The sequence below is a fragment of the Carcharhinus amblyrhynchos genome, chromosome 4 (genome assembly GCF_965287045.1).
Source record: "Carcharhinus amblyrhynchos chromosome 4, sCarAmb.v2.hapA, whole genome shotgun sequence".
NCBI lineage: Eukaryota > Metazoa > Chordata > Chondrichthyes > Carcharhiniformes > Carcharhinidae > Carcharhinus > Carcharhinus amblyrhynchos.
The window spans coordinates 11,857,467-11,874,784 of NC_137327.1; the positions used below are offsets into that span (position 1 = coordinate 11,857,467).

General features: G+C 45.8%; 1 protein-coding gene across 1 annotated transcript in view; it reads left to right on the plus strand.

Moving 5' to 3' along the window:
- The window catches only part of LOC145341782 (chromodomain Y-like protein 2), a 128,417-nt gene that overhangs the window by 72,072 nt on the left and 39,027 nt on the right, over nucleotides 1–17,318 (plus strand). Inside the window, exons 2-3 of the mRNA XM_080186709.1 lie at nucleotides 157–751; nucleotides 1,045–1,259. Coding sequence (XP_080042835.1) covers nucleotides 157–751; nucleotides 1,045–1,259 — 810 coding nt within the window. The remainder of the gene's footprint in view (nucleotides 1–156; nucleotides 752–1,044; nucleotides 1,260–17,318) is intronic.

Sequence of the window (17,318 nt, forward strand, 5' to 3'; positions counted from 1 at the left end):
TAGTCTGTGCGTGAATTGCCAGTCTCCGTTAGTTGAAAAGGGCTAGGGGGGGGTCAATGTCTAGATAAGGATTGCGGAAGGTTGTACAACAAATGCTCCTCGAAGGCCTATCGCATTGATGTGAATAACCTATTCAGAACCTTTCTTTTCCAATAGGTGGAGAAGATTGTCGATAAAAGGAAAAATAAAAAGGGGAAGTGGGAGTACCTAATACGGTGGAAAGGTTACGGAAGTAATGAAGACACCTGGGAACCGGAACACCATCTCCTTCATTGTGAAGAATTTATTGATGAGTTCAATGGACTCAATGCTTCCAAAGAAAAGCGGACTAAGTCAGGGAAACGGGGAAGTAGCCCAAGGCAGGTCTTACGGGACAATCACGGGACATCTCCACTGAGAGCCTACGAATCGGCAAAGGGCAAAGGGGGAGGATTACGCAGGAAGCGGACTAATAATGCACATCAAAAGCAAAAACGGGGCACAATAGGCAGGGATGGAAAGCACCCGCCTGGAGACCCCAAGAAAATCATTGCTACCAAAACGGTGCATTACAGAACGACTGCGAGCGGAGTACAGATTATGCCTTACAGAAAGACTGACAACTCATTCCAGAATGGTGACGCTAGGCAAAGCAAAAATGCATTAGAGTTTGACAATACCTCAAGGCAGCAGAGAATGAATGTGGATATAGGAGAGCAGGACTTTACAGAGGACGGAGAAATTGCTGATTCTCCCATGGTAAACGGAATAGGTATGTGATAACTGCTGGCCTTACAGTGGCAACAGGCCATTCAGCCCGCCCAGTTGACGATGGCGTTTTATTACACGGCGCTGTTTATTGACGTGCAAGCGTTTGAGAATTAAGTGAACTTCCTTCTTTCAGTTCTTGCATGCAACATAATTTGAACTTGCAAATGGTTTAATTAATCATGCCTCACCCTTGGTAATTGTTTTTAGAAATGGAATGCCAACAATAACGTGCATTGACTAAATGGGACCATTAATCATCAGCTTAGTATTTCACCGAAGGCTTTATTTTAACAGGGATTTCCAACGGGCAAGCCAGCCTGCCGTGTTCTGTGAAGAGGAAGCTCGCGGAGGAGAAGGAAGATTATGTGTTTGACAAACGGCTCCGATGCAGTGTCCGGCAGAATGAAAGCAACTACCGATTCAGGGACATTGTTGTTAGGAAGCAGGATGGTTTTACACATATATTACTCTCCAGCCAAACATCAGACAACAATTCATTAACGCCTGAGGTAAGGCCTGTACAACGCAGCTTTCCGATTATTAATTAATTATTAATAAATGAATGCAGCACGGTGGCTCAGTGGTTAGCACCGCTGCCTCACCGCCCCAGGGGTCCGGGTTCAATTCCCGGCTTGGGTCACTGCCTGTGCCGAGTTGCACATTCTCCCCGTGTCCGTGTGGGTTTCCTCCCACAATCTGAAAGACGTGCTGGTTCGGTGCATTGGCCTCCCTCAGTGTACCCGAACAGGTGCCAGAATGTGGCGACTAGGGGATTTTCACAGTAACTTCATTGCAGTGTTAATGTAAGCCGACTTGTGACACTGATTAATAAATAAATAAAGAGTGTGTGACCAGTACAAGTGGGTGAGCAAATTTGCACTTCTGGAAGTTTGGTGGACCGACCCACTTTTAACAATTAGTATGCTGCTATGAGACAGAAATAAAATCATAGAGTCCTTATAGTGCAGAACGAGACCATTCAGCCCATCGAGTCTGCACTGACTCTCTGAAAGAGTATCTTACCCAGGCCCAGCCTCGCCACACTATCCCCATAACCCCGTGCATTTTACCATTGAATTTGAAATTAAAAAAACTTTGTTCATTATACAAACAAATAAAAATTGACGGACAGGAAAAAGGAACAAGCCTGCCCATCAATGTTGGCCCACGTTGTGATGGCAGGAGTTATCACGAGTAAACCTTCCCTCCTTTCCTGCCACCACCCCTGCTTCCCTCCCTCCTTCCCAAAACCCATCCCTCCTCTTAAAATCCTCTGGGAATGGCCAAAAAACAGGGAAAAAAAAACACACACACGGACAGTAAAGGGAAACAATTATCTGGAAGATGCCTCTCCCACCCCAGCACAAACAGTGCAAGAGTTTGAAAAAGTTTATTTATTATTGTCACAAGTAGGCTCACCTTAACACTGCAACAAAGTTACTGTGAAAACCCCTAGTCGCCAGTCTCCAGCGCCTGTTCGGGTACATTGAGGGAGAATTTAGCATGGCCAGTGCACCTAACCAGCATGTCTTTTGGAGGGAAACCGGAGTGCCCAGAGGAAACCCACGTAGACATGGGAGAGCGTGTAGACTCAGCACTGACAGTGACCCGTGTCGGGAATCAAACCCGGGTCCCTGATACTGTGAGGTAGCATGGGTTAAGCAATGTGCCACCATGTTGCCCATTTCACAAAAATGCGATCGAGAATCGATAATGACGTTTACCCTTCTCTTTAATGCCCCAATCTAGAATCAGTCTCTTCTAGATGTGTTAAGAGAGTTAACTCCTCAATTTATGAGGTAAATCTTTTTGATTGTGGTTTTACCATGTGGAATTCTGAAAGAACAACGAGCTATTGCCTCGTGCCGAAAATGGTACATTTGCCCAATCACATTTGAGCACCTATTCCTTACTGTGTGAATTCAGACAACGGGCTATTCCACTGTGGAAGGAATGTGGACATTCTCAAGCCTTATCCACCCGATGCTGAGTTTCTTGTGTGCAGTCCGACCTCAGGAGAGATTGGGACAATTCTCCTCACTTGACGGGCTTTCCAAACGCCGTGAGCGTCCGCACTGTGACGTTACGCTTCCTTACATCCTTCGGGAACTCTCCCCTTCACAGCTGGGATTGCCATATCCATCCTGCTGCAGTCTCGCATCAAACCAAAACACTCAGCCCACCCTGAGGCCTGCAGATCTGGAGACCTCACGTAAACCCCACCCCTCCCTGCAGTCAACCCCCCCCCACCCTCACGAGAAATGTCTCGATTCCACCGCCCTGTGTTTCATTAGAACCCGATTTCGTTCTCTTAGCAATTCTCTTTGCAGAAGTTTCTTTGCTGCATTTTCTTTGAGTGAGGGCTGCGGGAATAAATGGCTGGCCGGAATTCTGCCTTCCCAGTTGTGGAGGGGGGAGCGAAGAGCAGGGCTGGAACCAGGATCAGCAATCCTCGGATGATCTGGTGTTCCCACACCCTTGCCTTGGGAGACCAGTTGCAGTGCGCCGGTTCAACTGCGATCTGCCTACTCAGCACTGTTTGGGCCTAGCGGAGTGGAATGCCCCATGCCTACGAGGCTAAAGGTGGTCTAAATCCAGGTCCTGCGGCCGATTTAGGTCTTTTTGGGTTCTGTGCGCAAATTCTAGAAGAAAAATATAGAAGGAATGAAATTGGATTCTCAAAATCCCTGAAAAATTAGGAGTAAACATGTACTGCCGGTGTTACACTCAGGGGATAAAACACTCACAAGGGAGCAACAGATTGTTATTAAAGATTTTACAGAATCGGAGATGTGTGATTATATTAATAGCAGCTCCTTTCTTATCCACACAGTGTATTCTGTTTTCAAATATCCATTTCTCCGTCTGTGGTTATATCTCTGTTTGAAAGGTAAAAGGTGACTAATTAGCTCTAAGCTACAGGAATCTCTTACAAAGGAGTGTGTTACCTTCAGCACTGCCAAGGCCAGCCTGGCGAAGACATTTGACCAGGACGCTGCCCTCCCCTGACACCACCTCCCCAGCTTCAAACATTCAGCATCCGACCTCGTTAAATCCCTGCTTCCCGGCTCCCGAGGCAAGCGGATGGTGAAGTGGATTACGGAGCTGGTGGAACAGTGGGAATCACAAGGAAGCTTTACAGTGCAGGGCGAGGCCATTTGGCCCATCGAGTCTGCACTGGCTAGCTGAAAGCGCATTCTACCCAGTCCCACTCCCCTGCCTCATCCCCGTAATCTTGCACGTTCCTTCTGTTCAAATAGCAATCCAATTCCCTTTTGAATACCTCGTTCAAACCTGCCTCCACCACCCTCTCAGGAAGCTCATTCCAGACTCTGGGGGGGCGGGGGGGGGGGGAAATTTCCTCACATCATTTTCGACCATAAGATAGAGGAGTAGAATTAGGCCATTCGGCCCACCGAGTCTGCTCTGCCGTTCAATCATGGCAGATGTGATTCTCATCCCCATTCTCCTGCCAGAAACTCTTGAACCCCCTATTGATCAAGATCTATCTCTGTTTGACCTGACCTCCACAGCCCACTGTGGCAACGGGTTTCACAGGTTCGCCACCCTCTGAAGAAATTCCTCCTCATCTCAGTTTTAAAGGAGCGTCCCTTCATTCTGATGTTGTGCCCTCGAGCTCTAACCTCTCCCACTAGTGAAAATGTCCTCATCACATCCACTCTATCTAGTCCTCTCGATATTCTCTAAGTTTCAATTAGATCCTCCACCTCATTCTTCTAAAGTATAGACCACACTCTTCAACCGCTCCTCGGATGACAGATCCTTCATTCATAGGATTGTTCTTGTGAAGCTCCTGTGTACCCCCTCCAAGGCCAGCACATCCTTCCCTAGGTATGGGACCCAAAGCTGCTCACAATATTCCAGATGGGGTCTGACCACAGCCTTGTACTGCCTCAGCAGTACGTCACCACTTTTGTATTCTAGTCCTCTAGAAATGAATGCTAACATTGAATTTGCCTTCCTAACTGCCAACTGAACCTGCACATTAACCTTAAGAGAGTCCTGAATCAAGACTCCCATGTCCCTTTGTGCTTCAGATTTCCAAAGCCTTTCCCTATTTAGAAAATAGGCTATGCCTCTATTCTTCCCACCAAAGTGCATAACCTCACACTTTCCCACATTGTGTTCCATCTGCCTTTTCTTTGCCCGCTTTCCTAGCCTGTCCAAGCCCTCCTGCAGCCTCCCTCTAGTTCTTGATGCTCTCTTGCGTGGGAACAGTTCCTCACTGTCTACTCTGTCCATACCTCTCAGGATCTTGAATATCTCTATCAAGTCTCCTCTCAGCCTTCGTTTCTCCAAACTTTCCAACCTATCCTCATAGCTACAGTCCTTTACACCTGGAATCATTCTTGCACATAAGAAAGCAGCATTGATCATTGCCTGCGCTTTCAATGTTATCATTGTTCTCTGTGTTCGGTTATGGAACGTTCAGCCTTGCTCTCCAACCCTTCCAAGTCTTCAGGTCTCGTCCAAAACATGGAATATCGTCAATAACTCATTCTCCCACAGAGTCAGTTCGCTCCTTCAGATACTTTTGGTACCTCTTTTCTCAACTGTTTGCTCATTCCTCAAAGAGTGCTTTGGCAGTTTATGTCAGCTTTTCTCAGCTTCATCACGAAGCAACTGCTTACTAGATGCTGCATGGGGAGGCAATGGCCTATGGTATTATCGCTAAACGATTAATTCAGAATGTTCTGGGGACCCGAGTTCGAATCCCACCAGGGCAGATGGTGGAATTTGAATTCAATAAAACAAAATTGTAATTAAGAATCTATTGATGACCATGAAACCGTTGTCTGAAAAGCCCATCTGGTTCACCAATGTCCTTTAGGGAAGGAAATCTGCTGTCCTTACCTGGTCTGGCCTACATGTGTCTCCAGAGCCACAGCAATGTGGTGACTCCCAACTGCCCTCTAAGGGCAACTAGGGATGGGCAATAAATGCTGGCCAGTGACACTCATGTCCCTCACCCCTGCATCCATGGGTCAACGCCAGAGGAGACAATCCAGGCAGATGTCTTTATATCTGAGAAGATTAAAATGTTGATCACTAATATCTCTGCAGCCAAGTATACAGACCAGAGCAACTGCATCTGGACATGCCGGAGAACAGATGAATATTCGCAAGGGTTGCTTAACGGAATTATATCCTGCAGCCAGATCTTGACATTTTTCTTAATTTACTATTCAGTTGTGGAACTTGGGCTTTGCCGAGTGGCTAGCATTTATTGCCCCGTCCCTAGTTGCCCTTGTTCAAAGGGCAGTTGAGAGTCAACCACATTGCTGTGGCTCTGGAGTCACATGTAGCCCAGACCGGCTGAGGACAGCAGATTTCCTTCCCTAAAGAACAATTTTTTTCAACAGTCGACAAAGGTTTCATGGTCATCAGTAGATTCTTAATTCCAGATTTTTTTTTTTGTTGAATTCAAATTCCACCATCTACCTTGGTGGGATTCGAACCCTGGAACATTCCCTGAGTTTCTGGAATAATAATCTAGCAATAATACCACTCAGCCATCGCCTCCTCAGTTCCAAGGACATGGGCATCGCTGGCTGGCTTACATCTGTTGCCTGTCCCTAGTTGCCCTTGTTAAGAGGGCAATTAAGAGTCAACCACATTGCTGTGACTCTGGAGTTGGTGACAGCTGTTTGAAAAATTGTTAACTTCTTTTCAAACAACACCTTCCAATAAGATAAAATCTTTGAACTTTGTAAAACCTCGCAAGGTGTGCCTGCAGCCAGATATATCTGTTACATCCCCCAGCTCCCTCTACGCAGCCACTACGAGTAGGCGCTTGATATAGTTTCTGCCAAGCGAAGAAATTTAATTGGTTTCCAGGGGGGGAAACTAATGAGACTCAGTGAAAGGTTACTGTCACGAGACAGGTAAAAGAAGGCACCCAGCAACAAATAAAAACCAGAAGGTCAAATAGGTGAATCTTTAAGTACATGCCCTGCTCCAGCAGTGATCTGCATCTGTGCACAGCCCCATTCAATTGCTCATTGCCCTCAACTTTGTATCAATCTATGAATGCCACACCGCGACACCATTATTCTGCCTTTTCTTAAATGAGCCATTGATGCACTCTGTCTCCTCAACTTTGCTAATCCTAACTCCATTCTGCAGCAGTGTTTCACCTTTGTCAGTCCCGTCACTCTGAAAGTATGTGGTCTGTGTCATCTACTCTCCACACACATTTCCTACCAAGTGAAGTGAATGACTCTTGGGGTTGGTAGCGGAGAGACAGTCACGCCTGGAGTCGTTTGAGGTGAACAGCTGGGTGCTATGGCTCCTGCCATCTGTGTCCCCAGATGCTGGGGACTTCCTTAGCTTGTCTGGAGATCTGAGCAGGAGGAAACCATTGGACCGCAATGAATGAGTTGAACCTCTCACCACGAACTGTCAACCTGGTGCTGCAGTGGGAAAAGACAGTTGGAGGCTGGGGGATGTCCTGTGACTCAAGTAGCAAATCTTGAGGTTGAAGGTTGAAAGCTCCACCTTCAGGTGCTGCAGGAAGTTGTCTCGAAGAAACAAAGAGCAAGAACAAAGGAAAGTACAGCACAGGAACAGGCCCTTCAGCCCTCCAAACCTGCACCAATCATGATGCCCTAGCTAAACTAAATTGAACCTTCTGTCCTTACTCAGTTCATATCCCTCTATGCCCTCCCTATTCATGTACTCATCCAGATACCTTTTAAGTGTTGCTAATGTGCCTGCTTCCATCTCCTCCTCTGGCAGTGCGTTCCAGACACCCACCACTCTCTGTGAAAGACTTCCCCCCGCACATCTCCCTTAAACTTTCCCCCTCTCATCTTGAACCTGTGCCCACTTATAATTGACACTTCCACCCTGAGGAGAAAAGCTTCTGATTATCCACCCTGTCTGTGCCTCGCATAATTTTGTGGACCTCTATCATGTCTCCCCTCAGCCTCCGTCCTTCCAGTGAAAACAATCCTAGATTATTCAACCTCTCGTCATAGTCAACAACCTCAAGACTCGGGCAACGACCTTCTTTGCGCTCTCTACAAAGCTTCCACGTGCTTCTGGTAGTGTGGCGACCAGAACTGCGCGCAATATTCCAAATGTGGCCTGAATTAGGGTTTCACATAGCTGCAACGTGAAAGAAAGACTTGCTTTTATAAAACATCTTTCATAGTCACCAGGCATCCCAGAGCTGTTTACAGTTACTGAAGTACTAAAGTATTAAAGTAAAAGGGAGGGGGTTTTAGTTCAGACGGGCAGCATGGTCAGTGCAGGCTCGGAGGGCCCAAGGACCTGTTCCTGTGCTGTAATTTCATTTGTTCTTTGTACTTTTGAAGTATAGTCACCGCTGTCATGTCAGAAAGACAGTAGCTAATTTGCACACGTGGTATACTCGCACAAATAGCAATCAACTGTTTCTGTGAAGCTGATTGAGGGATAAGAAGCAGCCTGGAAAATGGGGATAACTCTCCTGCATTTCAGAAAGTGGTGGAATGGACTCGATGGGCCGAATGTCCTACTCCTGCTCCTATGTCTTACGGTCTTCTCAATGGTGCCATGGGATCTTCCTATTCTCCCTGAGAGTACGGCCACCCTCTCATCCAAAGGACAATATCCCCAGCAGCGCAAACATCTCCTCAGTACTGATCTGGAGTGTCAGCCTTGGATGATTTTACTCCAGTGGAATACGAACCCAGAACTTTTAGAGAATGCGACCAACTGATTTAATGGTGAATAACTGGTTGAGGGGGAGGTGCTTGTCTCTTCTAGACAGCAGGACAACATTAAAGGTGATCGAAAGCTTCCTAACAGCTCCCGGCATCAAATATTGTAGATGTGACATAGGCCCAAAACTACATGATGTGCATCAGAGCCACTATGATGTTACTTCAATTAGCTAACTGGATAGCTGGCTTTTAACTTTGCGCTTGGCACTGAAAATATCAGCAATCTTAACCCCATTACAAAGGTTCATAGGTCCTGACTACATTCCTGTAACATTACTGAAGACTGGTGCTGTGTCCCTAGCCAAGCTGTTCCAGTACAACTGCCATCTACCGAGCGATACAGAAAAGTATTCAGATATGTGTTGTCCACAAATCCAACGCAGCCAATTTCCACTCCATCAGGCAGTCACCACGAGGCAATTGCTCAGCAATAACCTGTTCATTGACGCTGAGTTGGGGTCTCGCCAGGGCCACTCAACTCCTGGCCTCATTATAGCCTTCTTCCAAACATGGGCAATGGAGCTGAACTCCAGAGGTGAGGTGAGAGTGACTGCCTTTGACATCAAGGCTGCATTTGACCGAGTGTGGCATCAAGAAGCCCCAGCCAAACTGGAATCAATGGGAATCAGGGAAAACACAAAGGAAGATGGATGATTGATGGAGATCAATCATCTCTGTCCCAGGACATATAGGAGTTCCGTAGGGTGATGTCCAACCATCTTCAGCTGCTTCATCAATCCTTCCATCATAAGGTCAGAAGTATGGATGTTATCTGATAATTGTACAATGTTCAGCTCCATTCACAATTCTGTGCCCATATGCACCAAGATCCGGACAATATTCAGGCTTGGGCTCGTAGTGGCAAGTAAGACTGATGCCACACAAGTACCAGATAATGATCATTTCCAATCAGGGAGAATTCAACCATCTCCCCGTGACATTACCATTGCTAAATCCTCCACCATCAACACCCTGGAGATTACCATTATTACACTCCCAGCTGATGTTAATATTGGGCAGTCAGGTCCCAGAGGAAATCCCAGCTTAATAGATCGGAGGCTGAGGGAATGGACAGGGTGGATAATAATAGGGCTTTTCCCAGGGTGGAAGTGTTAATTACCAGGGGGCACAGGGTTCAAGGCGAGAAAGGGAGAGTTTAAGGGAGATGTGCGGAGGACGTTTTTCACGCAGAAAGTGGTGGGTGCCTGAATCATGCTACCAGAGGTGGGAGTAGACACATTAGCGACATTTAAGAGGCATCTGGATGGGTGCACGATCTGGGAGGGAATGAAGTGATGCGGACTGAGTAAGGGCAAAAGGTTCTTTTTGTTTAGTTAGCGCATCATGATCGGCACAGACTTGGAGAGGCAAAGGGTCTGTTCCTGTGCTGTACGTGTCTTTGTCCTTCGTAACCGTTATGTTTTATTTAGAGATGTGGTTGACTGATGATTAAATTCTAACAAAAGAAAAGGCCCTTATTAAACAAGAAAAGTTTAACCATAGCACGCTACTCCTTCACCCCACTATACATTCACAGATGCACATGGATTTATGAGGATTAACAAGTTATAAATATAGATTTTATATTTTAATGTCCTCAGTATGTACACAGTCTAAATAAAACAACAGGCAAAATGTGGTCAGACGCACTACACTCTCAAACCATGACAAATACCACCCAAAATAACTTCTATGGATTTCTCATTAAATTCCCCAGACACATGTCACATTGTGAGCCAGCTGGCCTCACTGAAACCCGAGTGCTTCCAAACTCCACTCTTGAAAAAACACGCCTTGGAATCTTCTCCCAAACAAATCTTTATCATGGATACCTTCACCAAGGAGCCGCTTCCAGGATTTCAGTCTCTCCTTTCAGTATTCCTCTGCCTTGGATTGCATTGTGCATTCAAGCTTCCACATAATCTTTCAGGTACCCAGCTATGCCAATAGAACATCACTGTTTCATGCTGTGTTAAGGTGTCACCAAACTTTTTATTTACCTCAGATTCTCATTTTAAATCTGGTTCTTGTAGCTGTCTCTTGAACTCAGAGCACTTCCTCTGATTTATGTTTCAACTTCACCCAACAGAACTTTGTTTGACTTCTTGTTCTTTGCTCCTTTAACTTAACCAACTTCTTGAGATATTCTTATCCTAAGTCCCTGGTTCTTTTGGGAAACCTGTTCCCTTGTCCTTTCTGGCTTCCCCTGTGTCTAGCTTACAAGTAACTCAAAAGGATTTTCTGTCCTAGTGTGGCCCCTGGTTGCTAAGCAACAACCTGGTTTTCCTTTAAATACTGTTTATTTTTACATCATCAGCTCTCATTACCAAACCATCATCTAAACAAACCTGAAACCACTGACCGTTTAAAATACAGTTCCGCAAAATTAAACTTACTGAAAGCAGTTTCTAGTACCCACAGTTACAAATATAAATTATTTTAAACGATCTTTGTTTCCTGACGCCATTGTCCATAAACTGAACTGGACCAACCATATAAATACTGTGTCCAATGGAGCAGGTCAGAGGCTGGGAATTCTGCCAAGAGTAACTTAACTTCTAACTCTCCCAAAGTACACCATCTACAAGGCACAAGTCAAGTGTGATGAACTACTCTCCACTTGCCTGGACTAGTGCAGCTCCAACAACACTCAAAAAGTTCAACACTATCCAGGACAAAGCTTGATCAGCATTCCGATCCGTCAAATTCAACGCCCATTCCCTCCACTGCCACCGACACACTCTAGCAGCAGTGCGTACCATCTAGAAAATGCACTGCAGCAACTCACCAAGTCCCCTGAGACAGCACCTTTCAAACCTGTGACTCCTACCACCTCGAAGGACAAGGGGGGCAGATACATGGGAGCGCACTGCCTGCAAGTTCCTCTCCAAGCCACTCAGCACCCCAACTTGGAAAAATATCGCTGTTCCTTCACCGTCACTGAGCCAAAGTCCTCCTTAACAGCACTGTGGGTGTACCTACACCACGTGGACAGCAATAGTTTTGGAACCATTAGAACCTTACGGTCACAGTTAGATTATTCAGCAAGACCAACAATTTCATTCTCGTCACTGTTAACTAGCACCATGTTAGGACCAAGGACTTAGGAACACTGGAACAGGAGGTAGACCATTGAACTACACAAACCTGTCCCACCATTCAGCTGGATCAGTTGGTTTTAAGTTTATTTATTGTTGTCACAAGTGCACTTACATTATCACTGTATGGAAGTTACTCTGAAAATTCCCCAGTCGCCACATTCCGGCACCTGGTCGGATACACTGAGAGAGAATCTTAGCACGGCCAGTCAATCTAGCCCGCACATCTTTGGGCTGTGGGAGGAAACCAGAGCACTCGGAGGAAACCCACGCAGACACAGGGAGAACGTGCAGATTCCACACAGACAGTGACCCAAGCTGGGAATGGAACCCAGGTCCCTGGCGCAGTGAGGCACCACTATGCCACCGTGCTGCCCTGTTTGACTTCAGAGGAGGACATCTGCCATTCTTACCAGGTCTGACCCGCACATGGTTCCAGTCCAGTGTTATTCTGGTATGACTTTTATGTAAATCTGACGTGGTCTGACTCAGTGGTAGAATTCATGTTCGGAGGTACAACTGGTATTAAGAATTTTGATTAAATCACTGCATGCCAAACTGGTAGGAAAATCCTGACGTGTGAAATACTGCAGCACACATTCTGGACTGCACCGTGTGACGTCCCATTGAAACCTTGGCATACCTGCAGGTGTGAAATCTAATTAAAGATTTAATTCGGCATTGTTACAGCTGATATCTCTGTACCCCACCCTGGTATTTAAAGTATGAAAATGACGTGGAACATGAGAGCAATTTGGCGTGGTTGACTGTCTTCTAAAGTAACGCAGCGAGTCATTAAGTTGCATTAAACTTCAAGGCAAGCCATTGCCAGCCCAGCAACAGCCATCCAAATGTTCATTTCAAATCAGAAGTTTTAATTTCCAATATAATTGAGCCCAAATGACGCGCTCCAATGCACTTTGAATTCTCATAATTTATTTACTGTGGTCGCTGTGAATTTTTTTTTAATGTTCTCTGTTGGGACATGGGTGTCGCTGGCTGGCCAGCATTTATTGCCCATCCCCAGTTGCCCTCGGAGGGCAGTTGTGGGCATTGCTGTGGTCCTGGAGTCACATGTAGGCCAGACTGGGTAAGGATGGCTGATTTCCTTCCTTAAAGAACATTAGTGAACCAGCGTATCAAATGCAGTGCCTTTATTCGATCCCTTGCATGGGTCAGAGTGATTCCCCTGCTTCCCCTTCCTGCTCGTGGCTGCTTTGTAATGTCTGATTTTGCACTGCTCTCACGTTCCACGTCATTTTCATACTTTAAATACCGGGGTGGGGTACAGAGGTATCAGCTGTAACAGTGCTGAGTTAGATCTTTAATTAGATTTCACACCTGCGGGTGTGCCAAGGTTTCAGTGAGTCGTCACACAGTGCAATCCAGAAAGTCTGCTTCACTTCTTCACACTTCAGGATTTTCTTGCGAGTTTGGCACACGGCATTTTTGGGAGATACGGCATTGACCTTTGCAGCGATGTCGCCTGTACTTCTCAGCTGAGGGGTGACATCCAGATCCCATAGTCAGTCAATCCTTTCTCTCCTTCATTAAAGCTTCCAGCGCTTCATCATCAAAGCAGAATTGATTTTTTTTCCTTCTTGGCTTATTTTCTGCAGGGGAGGTGTTCGATGACGAGCTGCGTTAGAGTCTCCATTCTCCAATTTCAGAGCCTTCAATGACTGCACTGATATCATTTCAGAAGGCTGACCTAAATGACTTAATCCTTTGGGGGCGGCATGGTGGCACAGTGGTTAGCACTGCTGCCTTACAGCTACCAGGGACCCTGGTTCGATTCCCAGCTTGGGTCACTGCCTGTGTGGAGTTTGCACATTCTCCCCGTGTCTGCATGGGTTTCCTCTGGGTGCTCAGGTTTCCTCCCACAGTCTGAAAGACGTGCTGGTTAGCTGCATTGACCCAAACAGGCGCTGAAGTGTGGCAGCTAGGGAAATTTCACAGTAACTTCATTGCAGTGTTAATGTAAGCCTTACTTGTGATAAATAAACTTTTACTTTACTTTGGGCATCTCACCAGGCTTAAGAACAAATTGGGACCTACTCAGGCAGGGTGTTTAAAGGAGATGTACGAGGCAAGTTTTATTTTTACACAGAGGGCGGTGGTGGCCTGGAACTCGCTACCAGGGGAGGTGGTGGAAGCAGATACGATAGTGAGTTTTAAGGGGCGCCTGGACAAATCCATGAATAGGATGGGAATAAGAACATAAGAACATAAGAAATAGGAGCAGGAGTAGGCCATCCAGCCCTTCGAGCCTGCCCCGCCATTCAATAAGATCATGGCTGATCTGTCGCTGCTCAGTTCCACTTTCCCGCCCTCTCCCCATAACCCTTAATCCCCTCTCTTATCAAAAACCCATCAACCCGCTTCTTAAAAATATTTAGCGAGGCAGCCTCCACCACTTCAACAGGCAGAGAATTCCAGAGATTCACCACCCTTTGAGTGAAGAAGTTCCTCCTCAACTCCGTTCTAAATAGAGGGATATGGCCCCCGGAAGGGTAGGGGGTTTTTAGTTCAGTCGGGCAGCATGGTCAGTGTAGGCTTGGGGGTGGGCCAAAGGGCCAGTTCCTGAGCTGTAATTTTCCTTATTCTTTATTGCTGTAAACTAAATGGGAGGCCAATTGCAGAAGCAAGATAAGTAGCACCGGCAAAGGAAATGGTTTTAAGCCTGTGGCAGTCGTACAGGTGAAACATTCTCACTCAGAAAGAGGGATCGGACCCAAGATAACTCGGCAAATTCTTTGGATTCTAGTGAAATAAATCAGGCGCTTCGAAGCTCTGAAGGTTTTGTTTCAAAGGGAGAAGTTTGATGAACATTAGAATATAAGTTTGCTACAGTTCATATATTTGGGCAGTTCTAATAGTGAATAGTGATGTACTCATGAGCTTTCTGAATGACCTGAGTACAGTGTTTTACTTTATTCTTTCATGGCAGGAGTGTCAAAATTCAAATGATTCAAAGGGCCAAGTTTCTTCTCATGAAAGTAGTGGCGGGTCAGACCGATATTGCTTTGCAAAAGAGACATCCTTAAAGGTGTATTTAATAATAATAAGACCCAGAGCTGGGTGTGCGCATTATAATAGCTATTCAATAGCAAATAAAATCAATGAAATATTTAATTAGCAAAGAAAGAACGGATGACAAATGTAACTTGGGTAAAAAGGTCTGAGCATTTCCATTTGGTTAAAGAAGCATGGCATTCTTAATCTGCTTTTCTCTTCATAAACAGGGTTGAGTTTATTTTTATGTATTGTGAATAATGTAATATTTCTATTACAAGTGCAAGTAAGCTGTCTACATTTTGCACAAATGTACTTACTTATTTCCACTTAGAAAAACACCCAAGGCAGAGAACCTGATGGTTTCTGCTTAACAGCTTCATGTCCAGGCTAATGTACAGATGCACGCACAGCCTTGCCACCTTTAACAGTGGTTGGCACTGCTGCCTCACAGTGTCAGGCACCCCGGGTTCAATTCCCAGTTTGGGTCCTTATCTGTGCACAGTTTGCACGTTCGCCCCATGTCTGCGTGGGTTTCCTCCAGCTGCTCCAGTTTCCTCCCAGTCTGAAAGATGTGCTGGTAGATCCTGGACCAGTAGACGGGCGCCGCAACAGCTCAGTGACTAGCACTGCTAGCTGTGCAGATACATGGATTTGGGCCTGTGTCTGTGGGAGTTTGCGCATTCTCCCTGTGGTTGCGTGGGTTTCCTCCGGGTGCTCCGGTTTCCTCCCACACCCCAAAGATGTTCTCTTAGGCTGATTGGTTTTACCAAATTGACACTATTCTCCCCTGAATCTGGCTAAGTTAGGGTTTCCACTCGCATACACGCAGGGCAGGGTAGGTGTAGGAGGATGCGGCGGCGCGGGCTCGTTGGGCCAAAGGGCCTGTTTCCTGTGCTGGGTTGTTCTTTGTTCTTTTGTTCTAAATTCTTCGTCAGTGTAACCGAACAGGCACCGGAGTGTAGCGACTAGGGGATTTTCACAGTAACTTCATTGCGGTGTCAGTGTAAGCCTATGTGTGACACCAATAAACTTAAAATTTAATTGACCTCTGTAGCAAAATTTAAAATATTTTGTATGAAAGTTTGGCAGGCTGCATGGCAAACTTATACAGCCCTGATGCAGACCGTGGGTCGTATCTTTGCCACCCTGTTTCATGAGATGTGAGCACCAATGGCCTCGACCAGTGTTTGTTGCCAATCCCTAATAGTCCTTTAACTGAGTGGCGTGCTGGGCCATTTCAGAGGGCAGTTAAGAGTTCTGGACAATAATTGTCCGGGCCCCTACACAAGGAAGACCCCTCAGACTCTCTTGGTGGGGGGTGGAGGTGTCGAGGGATTGGACATCCATAGTGAAGAGGAGGGGTTTAGGGCCAGGGAACTGGAAATTGTTGATGTGACGGAGAGCATCAGATGAATCACAAATGTACCTGAGAAGAAGCTGGATAAGGGGGAGCAGACAGAGAGGGAATCATTGGTTTCATGGTCAGCAGGAGACTTATTAAGTCCAATTTTTTATTGAATCCACATTTCACCATCTGCTGTGGTGGGATTTGAACCTGGGTCCCTGGATTACTAGTCCAACGACAATACCACCATGTCACAGGCATACCCTATGTAAGCAATACTCAGTTAACCTCCCATTACAACATAAACTGGTCTTTCTACCTTTTTCTTTTGGTATTAAGGACTCCACTTCTGGCCTTCTGATGGCCTCGATTTGAATCCCTCCGTTAATGGTGGCTGTGCCTTTGGCTGCCAAGATCCTAAGCTCTGGAATTCCCTTCCAAAAGCTTTTTGATGCTCTTTCTATCTGCCTGTCTTCCCTTAAGACATTCCTTGAAACCTATCTCTCTAACCTCGCCTTGGGTCAATATCTCACGTGGTTCGGTGCCATAGCTCTCCTGTCAAGCAGCTTGAGGTGTTTTACAACACTAATGGTGCGATATAAATGCAAGTCATTGTTCTCAGTCCTTCATCTCAGCCTCTTAATAAAAAATAAATCAACCCCGTTTTGGTTTATTGTTTAATTCCAGCTACCGTCATGTGTTGCATAAAATTAGGACCTTGAAAAAAATTAAGGCACAGTTAAATTATTATTGGCACTGCAGTTTATTTTCTGATGGCACTTGAATAAACTCTTCTAAATAAATTCTTCTAAATAAATAAATTAATAAATAAATAAATTCTGAATAAATTCTTCTAAACTCGTTAGAGTTTAGAAGAATGAGGGGAGATCTCATTGAGACGTATAAGATGATGAATGGGATGGATAGGATAGAGGTGGAGAGACTCTTCCCGCTCAAAAAAGACAGTAGGACTAGGGGGCACAGCCTCAAGATAAAGGGGGGGTGGTTTAGAACGGAGTTGAGGAGGAACTTCTTCACTCAAAGGGTGGTGAATCTCTGGAATTCTCTGCCCGTTGAAGTGGTGGAGGCTGCCTCGCTAAATATTTTTAAGAAGCGGGTTGATGGGTTCTTGATAAGAGAGGGGATTAAGGGTTATGGGGAGAGGGCGGGAAAGTGGAACTGAGCCACAACAGATCAGCCATGATCTTATTGAATGGCGGGGCAGGCTCGAAGGGCTAGATGGCCTACTCCTGCTCCTATTTCTTATGTTCTTATGAATTACTGATTACCACTTTGGGTCTTGACATGGATAGAAAAACAATCAATAGAAAAATTATCTGGTTAGAAACATCTTTTCCTCATTTGGAGGGTGAGTAA